Below are 25,115 nucleotides of genomic sequence, written 5' to 3' on the forward strand. Positions count from 1 at the left end.
TAAGATAAGATAAGATAATAATAAAAAACTAAAACAATATAAATTCATTAAATATTTAAAATTTTTAATTACGGTACAAATTTATTTTAAAAAGTTGTTAAACACTTTTATCGATGAAACTGATTAAAATAATTCTTAAAATATAATATAATTTTAATTAAGCATACAAAATTTATAACATCAAAATAATTGTATACTTGAAAATTTATTAAAAAATAAAAATTAAAGTAAAAAATCATGTACAAAATTTTATTTTTTCAATATTATTTTACAATTTAAATTGTCATCTTCTAGAAAATTGTTAAATTTGTTATTTGAAAATTGAAAAAAAAAAAAAAAAAATATTCTATTTTGTTAAATTTTATTAAAACTAATGTAATTTTAAAATGATACTCAAAATAGGGGACTTTAGAATTTTTTTTTTTTTTAAGAAGTAAACTTATTTTGTTTTATATTTGGGCTAAAAAAAAGTTTTATTGCGCTTATTTTTGAATGTTTTTTTTTTATCACAAGCACTTGTTTTTAAAAACTAATATAGCTTTAATTATTATTTTAATATTAGTTCTTTTTTATCAAATTATTTATTTTGAGCATTTAATTCTTACAAAATATTACTAATCACTTACAAATAAAAGTAAAAAAAAAAAAATTTGATTGTTAAAGTTTCCTCGACTTGAAAAAATGCTGCTGGAGTTTTTTTTTTTTTAATTATTATTTGATTTAATCTTACTCTTTTAATTTTAAGCATTTCATTTGATAAATCAAATGTTCCAATTATTTTCATACATCACTTAAGTAATATTATTAATATTCATATAAATACAAACCTTAATCACCAACAATAATCGTTTTGACTTTATTCATAGCTGCTATGAAACATTATTATTTAAAATATTGATTGTGTGGAGTGATAGTTAAATAAAAAAGGTAGAGATTAATTAAAATTTTAATTTTTTATTCATCAAATCGTTATACTCTTTTTTTTTTTTAAATTAATAACTGTTAGGTATTATTAATGAAGACAATGACAATGCAATTTTTTTAATATTACAACTTCATTTTTGACAAGAACTAAATAAATTAATCTTAATGAAATGGTTAATTACGAAACATTACAGTAGATATAAACCACTAAATAAATTAAATAGTAAACAATAAATTGTTTCAATAGAACGAATAATTGAAGGAAAAGATTTTTTATGATCAATAAATTAACAATTACATAAAATTTATTGTTATTGAATTTCCATTATATTTAACTCTAAAAATATTAAGTGGTCATCGTAATTATTAACAATGTTGTTAGCGTCAATATCTGCAATAAAGAATAAATATAATGAATTGATATAATTTTCAATCATTTTACTGTTTTAATGTATATCGCGTCACTAATTCCAAAAGGACTTATATTTTTATTTGCCCTTTTGGCTTTAGTCACTAAGTGTAATACCAAAAGGCCGTATAACTTTCCTTTTAATTGCTAATCGTATTGTAGACTTTTTCTTTAGCAACAAAATTAAAAATTAAAATTTTTATCTATAATGAAATAAGTCTACAAAATGATTGTCAATGAAAATAAATTATACGCCCTTTTTACTGTAGAGAATATCCTGAAACCAAAAGAGCGTATAAATACGTCCTTTTGGAATTAGTAACGTGCTATTATACATCTTTAACATCAAATTATTTTTGTAAGTACCTGCTACATTGTTCTGATGATTGGGTTCGTCGTCAATGATATGTCCTTGAAAAGCTCGCAAAAAATTGCTGGCGCAGGCCAAAAAACTGGGTATATCTAGTATATTGTTGTTGTACAAATCCCAAGCTTTTTTAATTTTCATATTTATATCTAAATTCTCTGATCGAGTTGACCTTGTTATATCTTCGCCATTTTGCAACGATTCATACTCTATTCGAGTAATAGCTTGCAAACGAGTTAGATTTTCTAAAATAAAATAAATCATTCAATAACTAAACAAATATAATATTCACGTGTACAGCTGATGTTAAAAAAAAATAATAAATAAATACATTATAAATAACATTTTAAAATAGTTAACCGTTTCATTCTGATAATACAATTTATACCAAGTTTATAACTGGTGTCTGTCAAGTCTGAAAGCAATATTTAACAATATTTTTTGAAATCGAAGGGCGTGAAATTTTTTAGCTGTACAATATAAATGATCTGTTTGAATAGTGGTAGAGATATATGAAAATATTAAGTATCCATGTTTCTGAACTTTATAGACTACACAGTAAAAAATATTGTGTATCTGTGTTAAAAACGATCCGTGTTAAAATTTTTGTGTTGATTATTTTGTGTCAAATCAACACAGTTCTTTGTGTTACTTTAAAATTTTTAATCGATTTACTTTTCAACACTTTAAAAGTGTTAATTAGTATAAAAATCAATATTATCAACATTTATTAAGTGTTACTTTAAAATCAACACAAAAAAAGTGTTGAAATTTTAACACAATATTTTTTGCTGTGTATTTAGAGTAGAGGTGGGTAGTTCCGGACCTGTATAGTTCCATGAACTATGTCTTTTGTCGGATACGTATTCGATCGTTGCTCAAAATTCACTTTAGTATACTCACTAGTTTTTTTTTGCCCGCCATTGCCGTCATTACCAACAGCAGTAAAGCAGCAGAATCATTTTTGAGTGGTGATTTCTTATGGAACTTTGAGTTGAATACCAATCATAATTCATTCTCTATTTAGTATAAAATAATATAGTTCGCCGTGAATGCGTCTTAAACACATAATTCGCATAGCATAATGTTGTGCATACTAGAATATTTTGTATGTCTACGTTCTAAATACTGAACCTTCATGAGAATCAAAAACATTAAATAGTTCCACGGATATGATTCCAGGAACTAGTTCCTTTTCGCTCCGGAAACGTTCCAGGTTCAATCCGGAATGTTCCCGGAATTACCCACCTCTAATTTAGAGAAATTTTTACGGACTACTTATTTAAAGTAATACTTTCAACAATTAATTAAACATAAAAGCAAAATATATTTTTTGTACTCAGAATTTTTCAAGTAAACTAAAATTATATCTATCCCCGTTATATGATCTATGATCCCTGATAGCCAGAGTTTCTGATCAGAAAGTTGGTGTATCTGAGTTGCGACCAACTTGACGACAAGTTGTCGACAACTTTCAGCTTGTGTAACTGTTGCCGACAACTTGGCTACAAATTGCTCAGCAACTTGGCGACAATCTACTGCCGCAACCTGTCACCAAGTTTCAGAGCAACTTGTAGCCAAGTTGTCGGCAACTGTTACACGAGCTGAAAGTTGTCGACAACTTGTCGTCAAGTTGGTCGCAACTCAGATACACCAACTTTCTGATCAGAAACTCTGAAAGTTGTCGACAAGTTGCTCGGAAAGTTGCCGTCAACTTATGAAAATGCTGACTTTTGCGGTCAACTTGGCGACAGGTTGCGGCAGTAGATTGTCGACAAGTTGCGGGCAACTTGGCTATCAGGAATACTCTGTAATACTCTTGATACTTTTTCTAACTGTCCCTGATAGCCAAGTTGGCGAGAAACTGGCGTAAAACTACAGCCGCAACTGGACACTAAGTTGGTCGCAAAAGTTGATACTTCAAAAGTTGATGGTCACTTTCTGAGAAAGTTCTCAGAAACCTGCATTCCAGTTGCGGCACCATACTGGCGTCAACTTTCTCAGAAAGTGGCGGTAACTTGTACTCCAAAAATTGCAAATGCTAAAGTTGTCGACAGCTTGTCGTCAAGTTGGTCGCAAACTAATGAATACCAACTTTTGGACGAGAAACCCTGGCTATCAGGGGTAATAAGTTAAGTGATTATTCTTACCGGTAAAGTCCCATATATTCGGGTGAACGCCAAAACGAATATTTGATTTTTTATGGTAACTTTCTGAAAAATTATTCGTACGTTGTTCATGGCCGTGGACACTCCATAGTGTTGGTGGAGTTCTAACAATCCATTGATTGTAAAAATACAAAAAAAATTCGTGCAATAAAATATAAATATCTTCAGGAATATTCGTTATTAACCAGTTGTATCCTTGGAGGGCGTCGTTTGGAGGCAACAAAGCCAGTGCCATTAATTTCCTAATAATAATCTGGCCATATTTCCAAGTGCTTACTAAACGTAACAGTCCAAGTTTCTTCAATCTTTTTATCAGTGCCTATTTATTTAAAAATACATTCTGTATGATATATATATATATATATATATATATATTATATATTATATATATTTCCATTTTAATGTCAAGCTCCTAAAAAAATAGTCTTCTGATCGATTTTAAGAGCTTGACATTAAAATGGAAATAACTAGAAAACAATGCAGAGTTCAAAAAAAGTTTCTCAGAGATAATTTGTAGGAAATAAAATTGTCTACAAAAAATATTCTATGACATTTCATGATAAGTCCGATAGTTTCACCGGAAAAGTAAAAAGATCTCGAAATTTAGTCTTGAATTCGAGCTCCAATAACTTTTTAACAGATGGATTTATCAAGAAATGATAAGAGACTTTTTTTGTAGAACGTTAAATTCCCTTATGACAAACTAAAAATTCCTGATTAGTCAATTTGTGAAATAGTTATAGCTATTTGAAAAAAATAAAAGCCTTTTGTTCAAAATACCTATAACTTTTTTTGGGTTGGGTAAAAAAATTTGATAATTTCCTGAAAAATTATTTTGACGGGGTAGAAAAGGAAAAAAAATATTTAACCAGATTAAAAAGGCTCGGGATCAAAAGTGGTCGATGTGACGTGGTGTGCCCTATATAAATCATACTGACCTGGCAAAAATGAAAGTAGCACCCAGTGTGTAGAGTTGCCGGAAATTGATCTTTAATAGCAACATCCAGTGATGCTTCAAAATCTGACATTATTGTTTGAGGTTGAATGTGCGGTGCTCCATGATTTTTGAAGTAGGATAATCCTGTTTTGTATGCTGATGCTGACTTTTTTGACATTAACATCCAGCATATTGGCAAGGCCTTTAATAAAATAAGTTGATTGTATAATTAAAATTTTATAAAATTATATAGTTTTAGGAGTTTCTGAGAGTACATAAAAATAGTGCATTGCTTCAAGTACGGGAGAAACCGGAGTAAAATAAGACACCACTTTGCATTTATGTCAAAATTGTTAAGTCCTTTTCATTTTTTTAGAACCGATGAATCGATTCAAGCGTTCTTGGTGGCAATCGAAAAAGCTCACCAAGCCTTAGAACCAATAACATTTTGAGTCGAATCGGGCTTATGAGTTATACGCAAAAAACCTAAGAAAAAAAAAATTTTTCAATTTTTATTTTTCATATAACTTGTAAACTAGGTGACCGATCGACTCCAAAATCTAATCAATTTTAAGTCTTAGTGAGCCCTTTCGATTGTCATTAAGAACGTTCAAATCGGTTGATTCGTATCAAAGATATCGTAGAACAAATAAATCTTCAAACACACACACACACAGTTTTCCGTAGCTTCAAATTTTTTTCCCGGATTCGTCTTATTTCATAGAACGATATAACATTATTGCATTGGAACATTAGGAATTTATAAATATCAAATAACAAAGATATTTTTATTCAAATAAATCAGTTGCGATAATATTAAAAGGCATTATATATAAAAATTTAATTCTTTGTCGATTTTTTAATTTATATCTGTTACTTTTGGAATACTCGATATGTATTAGAAATTGGGTAGACTTTAGCTCTGGGTAGTTCTATATATATTTAATAATAATAAATATTAGGAAAGAGTATTTAGCCCAACAAAAGTACGTGTGAAGCAAAAAATCGTCACCTTACAGTTATTGATATTAAAATATTCTTTAAGATCAGAACTTTTTAATTTCTTAGTAGAGAGATTCTCTAATTAAATCTATAATTTGTTTCAGTCTGTACCTTGTTATTAATTAACGCCATAATCGTGAAAAATTGATAAACTTTTGGTTTTTTGGGGGTCATTTTAAAAGTAGCATCCATAAAGAGCGTCGTTGTTATTATTGATGCCAAAAAATTTAAGTCGAAAAATATTATTATAATGCCACCATCAGGTGCATGAAGGGCTGAAACACTTAGATGGCCTTGCGAATAACGCAGTAGATGATCCCATTGAGGCATCCTTAGCAGAGTAACATAATGCAGTAAATCATTGGGAATTGGTGGGTGAGGAAGTCGATTACTACGACGCCAACTTGTCATCATTGGCTGCATTTTGGCCCACGTGTACTTTATGGCTGCTTCATAATGACTGAAAAAAAAGTAATTGCGATATGTGTTACGTTCTCGTAACATTTTATCGATTAAATTAAACTAATTATTTTTTATAAATTAATTACATGATACAACATTTTTGGACATTCAACATACTACTGCTGCACTTATAAATACCCGGGTATGAAAGTAATTTAAAGTTTTTGAATTTTAATGTTAAAACTATCTAAGTATCATGTTGAATAAATTTTTCACATTCTATACATTTCGATTTATCTCAAAATAAATAATAATAATGATAATAATAATAATAGTAATAATAATGATGATAATAATAATAATAATAATAATAATAATAATAATTCAGAAAAAAAATTTTCTGGTATTAACATTGTTTATGAATTTAACGGATGTTTATAAACATAAAAATAAATAACAAGAAACACGGAATTAATAATCTTGGAATTTATATCATTTTAATTGTGTAAATTAGTCCAATAAATCAATAAGTTTAAAAATTGAATCTATGCAAAAAAAATTTTTATTTTCGTTCCTCTCCCCTCGTTTACGGTTTCAGGAGAAAAAAAAACCATTGAAAAGTCCAACTCAGCATGAATTTCGAACAAACTTAAGTAAATATAAAAATTGTATCAGACATAGTAGAATTTATAGTACTAAACAAAGGTATCCCTGGTTAAGAAAAACGATTTGAAACGATTTGCAATGTTAAATGTCCATAAGAAGGGCGATTCTATAGTATTTAAAAGCATTAAAAAGCATTTAAAATTGTTTTTTTCTAATTGTTTCTAATCGTTTCTTTTAATAAGGGATCTATATTTGTCATGGCAGAGAGAGATGAATGGACGAAAGTAGATAGTAAAACCAGTCAAGATTATATACTCACATCACACTTAAATTATCATAAATCAGTCGCAGAGACTGATAAGGCTGCGAAATCGAAGCATAATACAAAGCTTTCTGAAAATTATAGTACAGCTCTAGCTTTGGTTCACCTTCATGATTATGATTAGTAGTTAAAAAAATTTGACCGTTTTGAAATTTCCCATGAGCATCGCAGCGAAGAGAACGACGTTCACAGCATCTTAAATAGCTAAAAAATACATTTTTAATTTAATAATGACATTCTTAAATCTCCAAGTAAATTCCCCAGCAACTGACAGTCAAGTGTGAAAACTTTTTGATATTTTTTAATTTTCGAATTTTGAAAAACCTTGAAAAAATGACATAAGATCGATAACATCGAACATACGACAATGTTTTACACTTCATAAACAAATGACATATTATTAGAAAATATGATTTGAAAATATGTGTATAAAGATTCTAAAAGTTTCTTAGTATGCATTTATTTTTCATTCTTATTATTTTTTTAAGCATAGAATTAATTAAAAAATAAAATTATCTGTTTTCTGCAGCTTTCGCTATATCATCACCGTACAACATGTAACTTTATTCGAATCTTTTAAAAATTTTTCTCTCTCTCTATACATATATTTGGTTGTGTCAAAATAAAATGATTTTTTTTTTAAGTTCTCATAGTATCAAAAGTTTCTTTGAGACAAAAAAAAAAAATTCTCTTAAAAAATCAGCTTGATATCTCGAAAATTGAGCTGGCGGTTTACAAGTTCATTTTCCCATTTAAAATACATGTAAAAAATTTTTTTTTTAGTTTTTCGAGGAAAAATCAAAGAAAAATGTTTTTTTTCCAATTTTGAATTTCACATTCCTATAGGAAATTAAATTCCCTACATAAATGTTTTGAATAGTCATATTCGTAACTAGAATATAAAAAAAGTTACAAGCCCCCAAAGTTAAAAAAAAAAAATTAATTTTTCTTCTACTTTTAATTTCCAATCTTCTATATAAAATCTTCAATAAAATTTTCAAATTTAAAACGTTTTAGTACCTCACTTAACCACTACAGAACATTATAATAATAAAAAAATCTATTTTATCGAGTGATTGACACCAATACAAAAAAAAGTTAATCGTCACAGTTTTAAATTATTTTTTAAATATTTCTTGCATAAAAATTGCTATGTATAGAAGATTGGAAATTAAAATTAAAAGAAAAAAATACCACCAATCAACAAAAAAGTAAAAACAATAATTATACCTAAAAGAAAAAAATTTTTTTTTTTAACTTTGGGAGCTTGTAACTTTTTTGATATTGTAGTTACGAGCATGACGATTCAGGACATTTTTGTAGGGAATTTAATTTCCTATAAGAGTGTGAAATTAAAAATTGGAAAAAAAATTTTTTTCGTTGATTTTTTCTCGAAAAACTAAAAAAAAATTTTATTACATGTATTTTAAATGGGAAAATGAACTTGTAAACCGCTAGCTTAATTTTCGAGATATCGAGCTGATTTTTTAGGAGAATTTTTTTTTTTGTCCCAAAGAAACTTTTGAGACTATGAGACCTTAAAAAAAAAAAATCATTTTATTTTGACACACCCAAATATATATATATAAACGTATAATCATGTATGATTTAAATTTTTACTGACGATATTAAAATTTAAAAAAACCTCATTTTTCAAAAAGTTTTAAATAGTAATTAAAGTATACTCTTCATACGAATTAAAATCGAAACCATGTATATACAATGAAATATTTGGTATACGTGCACATACAACAGATAATTAGGATATTTTCAAAAGGATAAACGAATCTAAAGTTAATATTAGCTTATTTACGAACAAATAGAAGAAATTAAATTTTTGTGTAACATTATCAATAAATATATCTAAAAAAATTTTATCAGCAATCTTCAAAGATCGTAAAATGGATATTTTGCGTAATGTATTATGAAAAAAAAAAAAAAATTTATTAAAAAATTATTTGTGCATTAATCATACCTGGTGTCTTTCACAGTTTTGTAACAACAATAACTATAACCTTCAAAAACTTTAAAAGGAAGATTTGACTGCTGCTGTCTACCACGATAAAAGATTTTATTATCCATCTTAAAAGCTAATCACATGAAGATAAACTTAAATAGACCGTCATTTACTAGAATACAAAAAAGTGTTTAAATGGCACAAATGATTATTTTATTTTGATTTCAACTTTTATTAATAATAATATAAATGACAAGACACAATATCAATAACATTGGATGCGTCGCAAGCTGTAACACTGACTGAAGGTGTTAGGGTTTTGTTCCTTGCGTGAGAGCTGAAGAGTTAGGCCAGTGGGGCCAGTGAGACCAAAGGCTTATTGGGAACCTTAGAATGGGCGTGGCTTAGATATTAGTCATCTGGTGGCCAAAAAATAAACTAATCAAAGTAGGCTGCTCTGAATGTTGACTATATAAAATCAACTGGCTTATTTATGTTTTGATAATTTATTTAAATTATTATGTTAAAGATTATTACAATAAATAATGCGTGTTTCAATTCAAAACGTTTATCAATTTGGTAGTGGAACACCTCAAAGTGAAAATTTTACCAGCGATGGAAATATAATAAATCACGGACACTTGTTGAACTTTGGTGAGGACAATAATTGTTTAAAAATTATTACTTTTTGTCTTCAATCATCAAGTATTCGAGATGATCCGGATAAGATAAATGGTCAAGTTCTCAAAGGTGGAAGGATCGTGGGTATGAGTTTTCCTTGCTAAGTTGTTTTGATGGTTCATGTAAGCACGTGGTAGCAAAACTGTTTTATTTATGTCAGCAATCATCAAAACAGTCGAATTTATCTTCATGATTCATTTTATTTTTCAAAGTAACCACGTTTGCAATTTTTCGACGAACAGTAAAAAATCAATGGTACTGAAGTTAGCAGACATCTAATAATTGTTTGATTATTTTCAAAACGATAATTGACAAAAAAAAAAATATTTGTAAAAAATTGCACCTATAGCTTTTTTATTTTTCTACACATGCATATTTTTTTAGTTTATTTTTTTTGCCATTGATTTTTTGAAAAAAAAAAAAAATCTGAAAATTGTTAATTGTTTTCCAACTTCAGTGTCATAAAAATCAACACTGTCATTTTTAGAAGCATCACGACTTTTACAATCATACAAACAATATATGTTACTTTTACTTGTTTTTGATGGAAATTCCATGTTTATAAATTAGAAATTTTTTTTTAATTAAACGAAAACAATTTTTTAATTCATAGAAACACAATAATTTTAGAGACAATTAAGTATTCATTATTTATATTAGCTGACAAACGTATAGACACATGTAAACATTTATGATTTAGCCTACTTTGAGTAGTCATAGCTTCAGCCACCAGTTGGCGTATCAGAATTTTAAGTTTTCCAATAGGATGCGCAATTAACTTTGGAGGGGACATCGTTTTAGTTTCAACCAATGCAGCCAGATCATGCGATATTTTACCCCCTCCTGCCATTACACTCCATGCTATTTCACCACGGGAAGGGATACAAATATCGTACCGATCTGGCTGCACTGATTCAAAGTTCGCTCAAATGTGTATGAGAGCTTCGGTACGAAAGTTCCAATCTGAACGCATAATCCTGAAGAGCTCTTAATCTACATTCTTTGTCTGTTACTAATTCTACACAAGGTAAATTAAACAAAATTAATAGATACGTAATTAAAATATTCTAAATTTTGTGGTAGGAAAATAAAAAAATATTTTAATTACAGCATCTTTTCTGAAAAATTTCTAATAGTACTTATTAATCATAACTTGCTTTTTATTTATAGGAGATAAGGGTTTAGGATAACTGAAGCTATTGTCATCCTCTTGGTTTTTTATACCTCATCCAACACATAGTTCAGAGATCGAGGCACTTTTTAAAAGTAAGTCGCATTATTTATTATTTTTCGATTTTTTATTTTGTCGCTCGATTCGAGAAGTGTATACTTCTTTTTGTCTGGCGTTTGACATTTGTGAGATGATAACCAATAAAAAGAAAAAATATCAGTTGCCTAATCGCTTCTGATGTCTTGTTCATGCGGTTTCATTGAGCTTTTCACATACTTGGCCATAAACTATCGTCATACTAAGTAAATTTTAATAAAATCTTATAATTAAGCATAAAAATCTCAACAAAACAACCATTATAATTTTTTTTTTTACAAATAAATCTAGACGCACAAATAATTTTGAAATTCGAAATCGAAATATTAACTCTGTCGATAGTCCTATAGATGTTATAACAATAAGATAATAATTAATTTGAAAGAAAAAATTTGAATGCTTAATTTATAATTTATTTACTTACATACTATATATATTAATATACATTTAATGGGACCATTATGAATATTTCATACAAACAAACGCAAACAAATAAAATTTTTAAGCTGAAAGAATATACTGGATAAGTTATTGCAGGAATTAAAAAAGCATACGCGTAAGTATCAGTGCTTAGTGTCAATACTCTTGTATGGCCACACGACGCCGATGTTTGCTCATGTGTAGTGTACTGTTTTACGTGGAATTTTTATTTTTTTTTTATTTTGTACTAGCAACTAATACCATTATTATAACGAAATGATTGATGATATTATTTAATAAATAAAATAAAACTCGATTGTTAGGGTAAATAAGATGATAATTTTGGAAAGTTAAGTAATAAGTATAGGTGTGTAGGATTACAATTTTTTTGATTTTTTTTTTCAAGAAATCAATTATAAAAAGAAAATAAAAACTAAAGATATGCACATGTAGAAAATTTTAAAAACTACAGGTGCAAATTTTTCAAATATTTTTTTTTTCAATTTATTGTTTAAAAAAAAATCAAAAAATTATTAGATGTCGGCTAACTTCAGTATTATGTGTAGCTCTACGTATTTTCGGTCATAAAATTCGCTAGAATAAGAATTAAAAATTTTTTTTTATTTGTTTATCTTGAAGAGTAATTAAATAAAAAAAAAAAAAATATGTATAACAATTAACAAGGACTTAAAATATGCAAAAAAAATTTTTAATTGAAAAGGAAAAGATTTTTTTATTTTAATTTTTCGTTAACGAACGTAGCAATTGTTACGGCGGATAAGTTTCGAAAAAAAAATTTGTTAAATAATTATAACTTATAAAAAATCAATAAGCGCAGAAATTTTAGAAATTAAAATTTATAATTTCTATATCTGATTCGTTGATTTTTATTATTATGCACAATGAATCTATTTATCAAATATTAGAAATGCTTAGAGCATTAGAGGAATTTTAAGAACTGTAACAAATATGTTCTATGCCTAAAATGTTGGAAAATAAAAAAAACTTTTTTTTAAATCAACTCTCCGTTAAAATAATGAGTTAAAAAGAAAAAAAAAACAAACAAAAGACAGATAATATGGAATATGATACACTACGCAATACACAAACAAACATTTGCGTCGTATAGGCAAGAGTATATGCACTAAGTAACGAAAAAGCCGCCTTAATTCCTGGAATAAATGTCCTAGCGTAGTACAGTCAAATCGCGTTACAAGTCCGCCTACAGGGGTGTAAGGGAATATAATTCTAAGAATTCCTGTACCCCCACTTCTGCTCAGCAGTTGAACGCCGTACCTCACACTTTCCCTACTTTGCAAGCGTGTGAGTGTGTACATGATTATTTTCGTAGTCATAGAGGGGGAATGTCTTCCTCGAAATATGTCGGCGGACTTATAACGCGACTGGACTGTATTTTTATTAAATTTTTTTTTTTTTTTTTTTTTTTATTTAGAATTCATACGTTCGATTTGTTGGAACCACCCTTATGACAAGATCTACACTGACTTAAATATTCGTCAGATTTTGCCTGTCATACCCCATGATATACGAGTGTTTACTTGCCTTACCGTATTTTTGTAGTTTGAGATAATTTTTTTAAAAACCATCAAAATAATTTCGTTCAATAAATATTCGAAATTGTAGGTACATATGTTTATCTGTATTTAAATTACTGCTCTACGTGATCCGTCATTTTTTTTTTGCACACCTCAAGCGCGAAAGCGCTGAGGTTGCTTCATGATCGCTCTAAATTTTTTTTTTTATTGACAACTAATACCGTTGTTATAATAAAATGAATCACAATATTATTCAACAAATGAAACAAAACTTGATTGTAAGAGTAGATAAGTTAAATTTTTCATATTTATTCAGTATGTCACTAGTTGTATCTGCTAAAATTGTATCTCAATCAATTTCACTCATTTTAAGTACCGGGTAACAACGAAATACAGTCGTTAAAACATGATACTGAAGTTAGCCGACGTCTAATAATTTTTGGATTTTTTTTCAGAATAATAAATTATAAAAAAAAAAAAATATTTGGAAAAAGTTACACCTATAATTTTTATAATTTTCTACATGTGCATATTTTTATTTTTTTTTATTCGTAATTGATTTGTTGCGAAAAAAAATCTGAAAAGTTGTTGATTGTCTGTCAATTTCAGGATCATGTTAAAACACAGTACAGAATACTGCGTTGAATCACACCGAGTTAATATAACTGTGTGATAAAAAATTAACATTACCGAAACTTTATGATACGTTTTTTGTTTTCTAGATTGGTGTCTATTTTTTATACCAAATAAAAATGGTTCGTAATCGTAGATCATTAAGGACACGGCGAAGAGTACCACGTCCTAATCGAATCCAATCATTGCCAGACCGTATTTTTGATGGTTATCGATTCCGCTTTGAAAAAACTATGAAAAATGGTGATCGGTTCGTATATATATTTTAATATTTTCAATTTATCCAATTAAATTTCTTTAAATTGAAAATCGAGTTGAAGCTGTAAATTGAACTATAGATATCAAACCATAATTGCTTAACAACTAATTGGGTCAGTTACATATATATATATATATATATATATATTTGTATTATACATTTTTGTTGGTTTAGGCGTTTTCATTGTTCTGGTAAAGAGGCTTATGCTTGCAGAGCTGAAGGTACATTATCTACCTCTGATGAATTTTCGTACGTAAGAAGAAGAGATCAACACTCACATGAACGTGATCCTAATGCTGAGATCAAAGCACGATTTGAAAAAGATTTACATTCAGCGACTCAACGACAGTTTAGAAAGCTACGTTTGATATATAATGACGTGTCACTTCTGTAAGCTTTAAATTTATTTATTAAATAAACAATAGCAATACTAATTAAAATATTAAATTATAATTACCGAATTGAGCTAGTTAAAGCGCTAGTTAAAACAAGAATACAGTAAAATATAGTTGAATCAGTTGTGAATGAAATGTATATATTATTGTGTAAATAAATAAATCTTACATATTTAGATCAGATAGGTTCAACTGTATTTTTAAATTTAAAAATTTCGGTAAAATGTAAATATGCAATTTCAAGTTACGCGATAAATAGATAAAAACACTAAAAACACTTTTAAAATTATTTTTATATTATGCAAAGTTACACTCACGCAATATTTTTTCCATGATGGGCATTTGATTTTTATCTGTTTATTTGTATAAATGACAAAATTTGGTTTGGATATTTATATTGGTATTTTTTTGAAATAATTTTATAGACATCAAGAAGCTGCTGCACTCGTAACTTTTGAGGAAGTTAAACGAAGAATGCAATATTGGCAGAAAAAACCAAACCTTGCACATATAATTTCTTTAGGTTCCTTAAGCTATCATTTACATAAATCAGAATATCAAAATATAATTCTTCATGATCTTGGAAAAACTGACTTCAAATTTATGATGAATAATAACAATCAACGCTACGCTGTTCTATTCGGAGATATGGAATTAATTAACAGAATTGACAATCAGTCGCTTTTTATTCAATCAACAACGAAAGTCCTTCCTCAAGATATTATTAATTCTCTCCAAGTGGTGTCCATTTTCACTACCTACGCAGACCACGTAAGTAATTATAGCAATCTTACATACACACACACGCGCGCGCGCATGCCTACAATTTATTAAAGATATTTAATTGTAGACTTTTCCACTCTTATGGATAATTATGCTTGAAAAGAATGAAGATACGTGTAAGAAAATATTTGATGAGGGATTACGATTTTTTAAACAAACTTTGGCACCCATTAAAGTTTATACCGATTTTGATAACGATATCACCAAAGCTATAAACGGTGCATTTCCCGAAGCTGAAGTTCAGGGAACATTTTTATCTCACTTCACCGTAAGTTGATCTTATTAAGCTCGACGTACATATATAAATAATATTATTTCAATAAAATTAATTTCAGATCATGATAAATGCAGCCAACAGTTTTAATATAAACCTTGCTGATCCGACTAATCAGTTAATTTTTGGAAAAATTGTAGCAATTAGCTTGTTACCTGCGGATAAGATTGTCGAAGCGTTTCGATGGGTTGTTTCCTCAATGGACGACGTCTACTATGTCCAATTCAAGAGCTTACTTGATTATTATAGTCAACATTGGTTGTCTGGTGTGAAGCCACAGAATTATAGTTTCTATAATAAGGCAGATTGTTTATTGAAGAACTCAGACCTTATTATAAAAAATATGGCTTATCATCTACGTCAGAATCCCAATATATGGAATTTTATCAGTCAGTACTTTGAAAGATTTTTGTGCTCCTTTCTTTCTTTCTCTCTCTTCCTTTTTCTTTCTCAACTTTGTTTGTTGTGTCTGGGTACAATGCTTTTCATCATCTTCTCTGCAATATTCTTGTACACAAAATTTCAAGGTAAAGTAATATATTTCGTATGATTATTGCATACCTCAAGCGCTGAGGGTGCTCTATTGTCGATCGATTTTTCAAATCTTACGATTTTTAACTGTATTTTACTTAGTAGGTCTTCCATTTCCATTTCTATTGGAAATTATTAATTTATGTAACTTCCTAATATATATTATTGTTTATATAGAGCAAGCATCGTTTATGAACTATCAAAGTCACTATCATTTAAATAATTTAAACTCGAAAGGCAAAATAAATTGGAGCACCAATAGAATAAAAAATATCTTTAACAGCAGAAAAAAATATCTTTTGATTTTAAATAGCTGGAGTGAAATAAGAGCTGAACTAATTGATTTACAAACTTTTATCAAAAGAATGGGAACAGTGCTTAAAAAAGTCTTGAGAGATTTACAATATTCTGGGCTTGAAACTCTACCCAATTTTCAACTATTGAATTTATCAACTGAACATCAAATTAGTAAGAAACTAATGAATATTTTCTTAAAAGCTGTTGTCCTACTCAAGTAACACACAGACAACTTTAAAATGTCTTAAAGATGTCTTTACTAAAATGTCTTAAAGATATCTTAAAGATGTCGTTAACGGATAAGACAAATTTTTTTTTGTCTTAAAGTTACCTTTTTTGGTTATTTTAAGACAAAAATATAAATAAATAAGACATGCAAATGTTGATTCCGGAGACATAGAAAATTTGTGTTGTTTTTCTTGACTTGAAAAAATTAAAAAGTCGTTTAGATGACTTATTGACAGCTCTTTGTAATTAACTTCTTGTCGTCACTTTTGTCAAGTCTTTTAAGTAGGTATTTTTTTCGGTGACATAAATTTCTGATCGTTTTGTCAACATGTTGATGCCTTATCGATATGTCAAAAAAAAAACGCCTTAAAACTGATATCTTACAGATGTTACAAAAGCAAGTGTGTTACTTGGGTGGTCAAAGATTTCAATTGAGATTAATAAACATTGAATATTTTTCGATTGATTTAAACCGAATTCAATCAGAAAATAATTGATTTTTAATTTTCCTTAAGGGCATTCTTAAACAGTGCCTCCCACTTTTCAAAAATTTTCAGCGACTTTCAATTGTCATAATCGTATTAAAATTTTATTAAGTAATTAAAAGAAAATTGAATAATAGACAACGTAGAAGTAATTTCGCCGAGATATATAATTAAATAAAAATTACTTACAATTGGTATTAATTGGGAGTTAAACGAAATTTGTAAAGTAAATTTCAGTAAAATGCTCATGTCAATAATATAATACGAATTTTAAAATTTTATAGGCTAAAATTTATTCAATAAATTTCGTTTAACTCCTAATTGATAATAATTGTAAGTAATTTTGTTTCAATTCTATAATCAATAAAATTTTTATACGCTTATGACAATTGAAAGTCATTGAACGTTTTTTAAAAGTGGGGGCACTGTCTGAAAATGCTCTTAATGAGATTCAAACACAATTCTTATTTAATGAGGTTAAAATGTAATAAATTTTTATTCATATTTTTGGTTCACTAGTGCAAGTTGGAGATATCTCCCGAACTCCTGATAACACTCTGCTGGAGGAAGCATCACTAGAAGAACTGCGGTTCTCCAATCAAAGAAACGAGCCTGACAATATTGAAGATGATGATGAAGATGAATTTCCACCTGGATTACAAGATGAAGTGACAAATGAAGAAGAATTAGAAGAAGATTCGCTGGTACAAGAAATTTCTTCTGAAGAAAATGAAAATGAAGAAGTGATAGCTGCAGAAATAATAGAAGAACTAGAGTTAGAAGAAACACTTGCTGAAGATAATTCTAATCAAGAAGTGATGGCTGTAGAAATAATAGAAGAACCAGAGTTGGAAGAAATACTTGCTGAAGATAACTCAAATCAAGAAGTGATGGCTGCAGAAATGATAGAAGAACTAGAGTTAGAAGAAACACTTGCTGAAGATAATTCTAATCAAGAAGTGATGGCTGTAGAAATAATAGAAGAACCAGAGTTGGAAGAAATACTTGCTGAAGATAACTCAAATCAAGAAGTGATGGCTGCAGAAATGATAGAAGAACTAGAGTTAGAAGAAACACTTGCTGAAGATAATTCAAATCAAGGAGAGATAGCGGCAGAAACAGTAGGTGATCAACATAATGGAAATTCGGAACGATGCTTGAGGGGTAAGCAATTTTTTCAGTCGAAAAATAAATTTATTGTAAATTTCCTATAAATTAATTTTTTTGGTTCAAAACTTTTTTTTTTGCTATAAAAGCAAGTTTTTTTCTATGAAAATATTAAAAGAAAAATTAAATTTGATTTAATTTCAGGAGTTATAATTTCAAATGGGTGTAGATTCTGTTTGGTAAATAGCCCGAACATCCGTTACAGGCCTTGCAATCACGTCATTGCTTGTGATGAATGTCAAAAGACATATGTTCGTAAATGCGTCGAAGCAAATAAGCTTTGCACATGCATATTGTGCAGTTCAAATATAGAATTAGCTGAACATTTTGATTGTCAAAACTTAATTATGTAATTGTTAATTTATTGATCATAAAAAATCTTTTCCTTCAATTATTCGTTCTATTGAAACAATTTATTGTTTACTATTTAATTTATTTAGTGGTTTATATCTACTGTAATGTTTCGTAATTAACCATTTCATTAAGATTAATTTATTTAGTTCTTGTCAAAAATGAAGTTGTAATATTAAAAAAATTGCATTGTCATTGTCTTCATTAATAATACCAAACAGTTATTAATTTAAAAAAAAAAAAAAAGAGTATAACGATTTGATGAATAAAAAATTAAAATTTTAATTAATCTCTACCTTTTTTATTTAACTATCACTCCACACAATCAATATTTTAAATAATAATGTTTTATAGCAGCTATGAATAAAGTCAAAACGATTATTGTTGGTGATTAAGGTTTGTATTTATATGAATATTAATAATATTACTTAAGTGATGTATGAAAATAATTGGAACATTTGATTTATCAAATGAAATGCTTAAAATTAAAAGAGTAAGATTAAATCAAATAATAATTAAAAAAAAAAAAACTCCAGCAGCATTTTTTCAAGTCGAGAAAACTTTAACAATCAAATTTTTTTTTTTTTACTTTTATTTGTAAGTGATTAGTAATATTTTGTAAGAATTAAATGCTCAAAATAAATAATTTGATAAAAAAGAACTAATATTAAAATAATAATTAAAGCTATATTAGTTTTTAAAAACAAGTGCTTGTGATAAAAAAAAAACATTCAAAAATAAGCGCAATAAAACTTTTTTTTAGCCCAAATATAAAACAAAATAAGTTTACTTCTTAAAAAAAAAAAAAATTCTAAAGTCCCCTATTTTGAGTATCATTTTAAAATTACATTAGTTTTAATAAAATTTAACAAAATAGAATATTTTTTTTTTTTTTTTTTCAATTTTCAAATAACAAATTTAACAATTTTCTAGAAGATGACAATTTAAATTGTAAAATAATATTGAAAAAATAAAATTTTGTACATGATTTTTTACTTTAATTTTTATTTTTTAATAAATTTTCAAGTATACAATTATTTTGATGTTATAAATTTTGTATGCTTAATTAAAATTATATTATATTTTAAGAATTATTTTAATCAGTTTCATCGATAAAAGTGTTTAACAACTTTTTAAAATAAATTTGTACCGTAATTAAAAATTTTAAATATTTAATGAATTTATATTGTTTTAGTTTTTTATTATTATCTTATCTTATCTTATCTCATAGAGTTATCATTCGAAATCTAACTTACCAACATAAAAGCGCAATTTACAGCAGTCGGTATCAATTGTAAAGATTGACGTGTACAGAGTCTAGATTATCTTTGTATTATCGCTCAATCATGCCCGGGCGTAAACTAGTATTCTCTCCACAAATGTGACTTGTAAATATCTTACTTCATTCTATTATTAGCATAAATTGTTGCAACATCCCAATAAGTATAGTTTAAAGTGTATTTAGCTTTGCATATTGTTACCTTTTCAATATACTCTAACTTTTATGTCTAGCCAAAAAATCATTTTTAATTACAAATTGATTTACTAAACTTCTATTAATTCTTATTCGTAACTACTTCTAATTGAATTACGAACTTAGGTAACGGAAGTAATACGTTGTTTATTTACTATATGTTTGACGTAAAAAATCTCCAATTATAAGATAGTGTCGCGTTTTGAAAGTTGGTATTATTATTGTACCGTTTTCACCAGTCATATAGATTTAATAATATGGTATTTAAACTAAAATTATTCTATGTATGTTCTTCTCAATCAAATACTTTCATTGCTTGAATTCTATTCGCAATGTAATCTTTCTCACTGTAGTACTACATTAAAAAGTATCTACAATTTTTGTTTCTGTAATATTACAGTCATTCGGACAAAATCACGGCACCCCTTCTGCTCTCTGATTGGCTCCATGGAAATCCAGCTTGTGCCGGGGATTTCAAACCCAAAACCTCGAGCAATTTTTGAAAATATTTTTTTTTTATGATTTATTGTTTTGATAAAATTGAAGCTGATGCTTCTCTGATACAAATCTACACTTCGCGGCTGATTGTACAGAAAAAAAAAAAAGAACTCAATGATTTGATTATTTTGAATGGTTAATAAATGTCAAAAATGTTAAATAAATATTTCATTTTTATCTGTAATAACTTTTTTAATATAAATATACCCGCGTATCCTTTTTATTTAATGACAAAAATATTAGTATTAGAAAAGTCTTTTTTGAATCGGAATATTGGGTTTTCAAACCCACTTCCGCTATAGAAACTACTAAAAACTGTAGGATATTTAAATAAAAGAACACAAATGTAAATGCCAACAGTCATTTAATTTATTTTTATAATACAAATATATATATTTATATATAAATTCAATCATTCCTTTAATTTGTTTTTACCTTGTTTGCAAACAATGTCAATAAACTTTCGATATGTTATTCCAATACCAACAATAAATTACACTTTAATATAAAGTATTTTACAAATTATTACGCCAACTCATCTATCCTATATTGACACGTTTTTAAATTTGTTTATCTTGTTTGTACAATTTACGTATATATTTTAATTAACTAGTAGTAGAAAAATAATTAACCTCAGTAGAAAAGATACCGCGTTAAAATTTTGTAAACGTCAATTAATTTGTTTTTTTTTTTTTACTTGCTGTACAATAAAAAATAAGACTTATAATATTTAATTATTATAATTATATTACACTAACACTTAAGTAAAATCGAGTTGCGGGTAAGGTGTCGATGCATTTTCCATTTGGATCTGAAAAATTTTTAAAATTAAATTAAATTATTATTAATTATTTTTATTATTGTCAGGAGAAATGATTTAAAATATAAATAATAATTACCAAAACTTGAGGTGAAAACCGGCGCCAGCGGGTACGGCTCTACGACGGCCACTTTCCATGAGACCCATGTGGAAACCATCGACGGAGGAAGTTATTTCAGCCTCGTCGTACTCACCAAGTTGTTTGTACTCTTTGCCGCCGCTTGGTGGTTTCGGGGATGCGTTTGTCTTGACAGCGGATCTGTCTTTCTGCTCGGACTTGGCTGGCCAGGTCGGAAACATCGACGGTTCTATTGGCAACGGCGACTCGGTGAAGTAGGGATGCTGCAATGCGTCTTCGGCGGTGATGCGTTGAGCTGGATCGTAAGTCAACATCTTGCACAGTAATTCCATTCCATTGTCGGATAATTTTAGGCGGAATCGTTGATGCAGATTGTTGACTGGATACGATTGAGCAAAAGGTATTTTTGATACTAATGGTAAGTTAGAGTAACCTGGCCAAATGCGATCGTTTGGTGATCCTAGTTCTTTGAATATTTTTTGTATCTGATCGATCTCCGATTTCCCGGGAAATAGAGCTTCCATGCGTATCAATTCGGCGAATATGCAGCCGACGGACCACATATCGATCGGCGTGCTGTATTCTTTGCCGTTAAGTAACAATTCTGGCGCGCGGTACCATAAAGTCACGACTACTTGCGTGTATCGACCTAATGGTGATCCATATTCGCGCGCCAATCCAAAGTCACCGACTTTTAAAATTCCCCGATGACTCAGTAGCAAATTAGAAGTTTTCAAATCGCGGTGGAGTATCCAATTGTCGTGTAAATGCGCCACCGCTTTCAATAATTGTTGCATCAGACACTTTACTTCGCTGGGTAAAAAATTTTGTTTCTTCTGCTTCATCGTCTCCATCAGGGACTTCAAGTCATGCTCCACATAGTCCATGACGATGTATATCTTGTCCATGTTGCTGCCGACAACGATCTCTCGGACGGTAACGATATTTGGGTGCTGCGCTTTCAGCAGCGTATTTATTTCCCTCAAACTAGTGATGGGAAATCCTTCTTTTTCCCTGTCCATTTTCAATTTTTTCAGCGCGACAATATCACCGGTCCGTTTATCACGTGCTCGATAAACGACACCGTAAGTACCCTCTTCAATACGATTCAAACTCAGGAATTCGTCGACATAACGACAGCCTTGGATTGCAGGTAAGTATGGAGGTAACTCCTGCTCTATTTCTTCTTTTATTTCTACCGCAACTTCTTCAGGTTCCTTGGCAGCACCGTTTGACACGACACGGCCTGGAGATCCGCCGTCAGAGTGATCTGATTTGACGAGACGGTCGACGGACAGTGGACTCGGATTACTGTAATCATCAGAGCCGTCATTAGAGTCGTCATTGGTGCCTTTGTTCGAGTCGGTTGACTCGTCGTCGTCACTACTCGAGTCCGATGAGTCCGAAGTCTGTTTATCTGATGATTTATCTTTGACACTCTGGCGCTCGTCCGAGGTATTTCTATCTTGAGATCTATAAATTAATTATTTATATTTTAATAATTAGTAGCTGACAAAATTATTTATAACAAGTTTAGTGTTTAATTTAAAAAATAAAAACTCACTTTGAAGATTTCGACTGGTCGTCATCAGATTGTACAGGACTGAGGCTTTCGTCGCTCAATCTAAAGATTGGTGGGTCAGGACTACGGGGACGTTTCTCTCCTCTCTTCGATCTTCTCTCTTCTAACTCCAGTCTCGCAGCTTCTTTTCTTCGCGCCAATTCACGATCCGCTTCAAGTAACCTTCGAAAAACAATAACAAAAAAAAACCCACCATTAATAATTTAAAATTTAAAATTCCAATAAGTAGAGACAGTACAGAACTAAATAGTACCTTTCTTTGCGTAACTCCTGCTCCATGAGTTCTTTCGGATCTTTCACCTCCACAGGCGAATCATTTAAATTCAATTCTTCTCTATTGTCTTCAATGCCCTCCATCATCGACTCCGGAATCTGTTTTTCGCGGTACTCGCGCTCGCGGTCTTGTTCTCTGTCTTTATCTCTTACCCTGTCGGGCTTGTGACTTCTCTTGTGGCGTTTCTCCCGATTCGGTCGCTCTTCCACGAGCTCACACTCATTGTACGGGGAGTTATCGATACTCCGGATGTTACGTCGCTCCTCCATGCGTATCTCGTCTCGTCTATCCCGCGCATCTTCAACTCTGACTTCCCGACGATCTCGAGGTTCGCGGGTCTCTTCCAAACGCGACTCGCGCCGTGATTCAGACTTAAAATCACGTAAGTCTCGGGGATCATCTCGTCTTTCGCGTCGCTTGTCCAATAATCTTGAAAAGAAATTCCTTTTTAATTGAATATATTAATTTTTAAAAAATAATGTTTGTTTATTATAAATATTTATTTATTTAATTTAAAAACAGACAAGAAAAAGTTGTAAAAATAATTTACCTGGAACGTAAATCCTCAAGGACACGATCTTCAGTGATTCTTTCTTTCCTCTCATATCTAGAAGACTCTCTTTCACTAGCAGCAGCACTGCGAGAGTAAGTGTCCAGTCTATCAGTTCGTTCTAATCTGTCTCGTTCCCTCTTGGAACCGCCGCCGCCGTCAGAGGCGGACTCCACACCGTGTCTGCGGTGCCTGTGTTTATTTTCTCTGCGTCGATCCTCGCGGTCGTGGTGCCGCGACTTGCGATCTTTGTCATCGCGCCTATCGCGTCTCTCCCCATGCTTATCACGTCTTCTAGAGGAGTTTGATTTTCGCAAACGTAATGCTGCTTGTGGCGGTTTAATATCCAATGAGTCCGCAGTATCACCTCCTTCTTCCTCTGAGAAACTGTTATTGATTTTATTATTTGTATTAATTGTCTATCTATCAAAGAACATCAATTACTATACATCCAGTATTACTCTATAATTATTTAAATACTGAGTATTTTTTTAAAAATAAAATATCAAATTATAACCTCAAAATCAACTCACCTGAAATCTTCAGTGTCCTTCATCGGACTTTGTCTTATTCTCCCGTTATCAGTATCCATTTTATTGAGTTTTTTTTTTATCTTATTTATTTATAACTATATAAATATAATAATAGATTTAATTTTTATAAATTTGATTCGTTGGCAAACGATTACAAATTACAACAAACACATTTAGGCGGTTTCTATGGTTTCTATGTGAGACTAATGACTGCGCATTGAAAATTTAAAGTTCAAAGTACGACTGCGTAAAGTGGTCCCACTAAGAGAATGCACCTCGGAAATCGCCCCCACCACCGAACATTTATGAATTGCGCATGCGCACAGAAAAGTGGGAGAACATTTAACACATAAAACACCCAGAGTGGGAGTAAAAACCGACGACACCCGAGGTGCATTCTCTCGTTGGGATGACAATAGAAAGACCATGACACTGAAGTTAGCCGACGTCTAATAATTTTTGAATTTTACTAAAATTGGTAAATTATGAAAAAAAAAAAATATTCAAAAACTTGCACCTGTCACTTTTCCAATTTTCTAGGTGCGCATATTGTTAGTTTTTTTTTATTGTAATTGATTTGAAAAAAAATCCGAAAATTCTTAATTGTCTGCTAACTTCGGGCTGACAGAAAGACTAGAAAGTGAAAAACTTTCTTGGCCAAACTGTAGCCTCGGGTAATTTCGGCTTTTACTCCCACTCTGGGTATTTTATGTACTCAATTTTCTCTTACTTTTACTTGCGCATGGGCAATTTATAAATAATAGGTAGTGGGAGATTTTCGAAGTTTATTCTCTCACGGAAAGATTTTAATTAATCTTATTTAGAAGATATTAGACCCGGTCCAAAGAGTTGCTGAGTAGTGCAGCGCAATGTCAACTTGCCGC

The 25,115-nt window shown here is 29.7% G+C and overlaps 3 protein-coding genes across 4 annotated transcripts; 1 reads left to right on the forward strand and 2 right to left on the reverse strand.

Moving 5' to 3' along the window:
• Positions 1-1,054: 1,054 nt before the first annotated feature.
• LOC130668578 (uncharacterized) lies at positions 1,055-9,391 on the reverse strand. The gene is made up of 7 exons (XM_057470926.1): positions 9,113-9,391; positions 7,135-7,341; positions 5,919-6,267; positions 4,807-5,007; positions 3,851-4,187; positions 1,700-1,945; positions 1,055-1,315 (listed from the first exon to the last, which is right to left on the reverse strand). The coding sequence occupies exons 1-7, from the start codon at positions 9,217-9,219 to the stop codon at positions 1,236-1,238; spliced, it is 1,527 nt and encodes a 508-aa protein (XP_057326909.1). The 5' UTR covers positions 9,220-9,391; the 3' UTR covers positions 1,055-1,235.
• A 1,261-nt stretch (positions 9,392-10,652) lies between these two features.
• On the forward strand, positions 10,653-18,634 carry LOC130668579 (uncharacterized). 2 transcript variants are annotated; one of them, XM_057470927.1, is made up of 10 exons: positions 10,653-10,802; positions 10,946-11,041; positions 13,741-13,901; positions 14,085-14,300; positions 14,731-15,076; positions 15,156-15,356; positions 15,424-15,889; positions 16,071-16,361; positions 17,423-18,067; positions 18,215-18,634. In XM_057470927.1, the coding sequence occupies exons 3-10, from the start codon at positions 13,771-13,773 to the stop codon at positions 18,421-18,423; spliced, it is 2,505 nt and encodes an 834-aa protein (XP_057326910.1). In that variant the 5' UTR covers positions 10,653-10,802; positions 10,946-11,041; positions 13,741-13,770; the 3' UTR covers positions 18,424-18,634. The 2 variants fall into 2 exon arrangements, with proteins under 2 accessions (XP_057326910.1, XP_057326911.1); XM_057470928.1 differs by having other exon boundaries at positions 15,424-15,751.
• Positions 18,635-20,765: 2,131 nt separating this feature from the next.
• Positions 20,766-24,442, reverse strand: LOC130668580 (cyclin-dependent kinase 11B-like). Its single transcript, XM_057470929.1, has 6 exons — positions 24,232-24,442; positions 23,699-24,085; positions 23,128-23,577; positions 22,857-23,036; positions 21,293-22,765; positions 20,766-21,204 (listed from the first exon to the last, which is right to left on the reverse strand). Coding segments are annotated over exons 1-6 (2,550 nt in total). The 5' UTR covers positions 24,291-24,442; the 3' UTR covers positions 20,766-21,203.
• Between the last annotated feature and the right edge of the window lie 673 nt (positions 24,443-25,115).

The sequence above is a fragment of the Microplitis mediator genome, chromosome 5 (genome assembly GCF_029852145.1).
Source record: "Microplitis mediator isolate UGA2020A chromosome 5, iyMicMedi2.1, whole genome shotgun sequence".
NCBI lineage: Eukaryota > Metazoa > Arthropoda > Insecta > Hymenoptera > Braconidae > Microplitis > Microplitis mediator.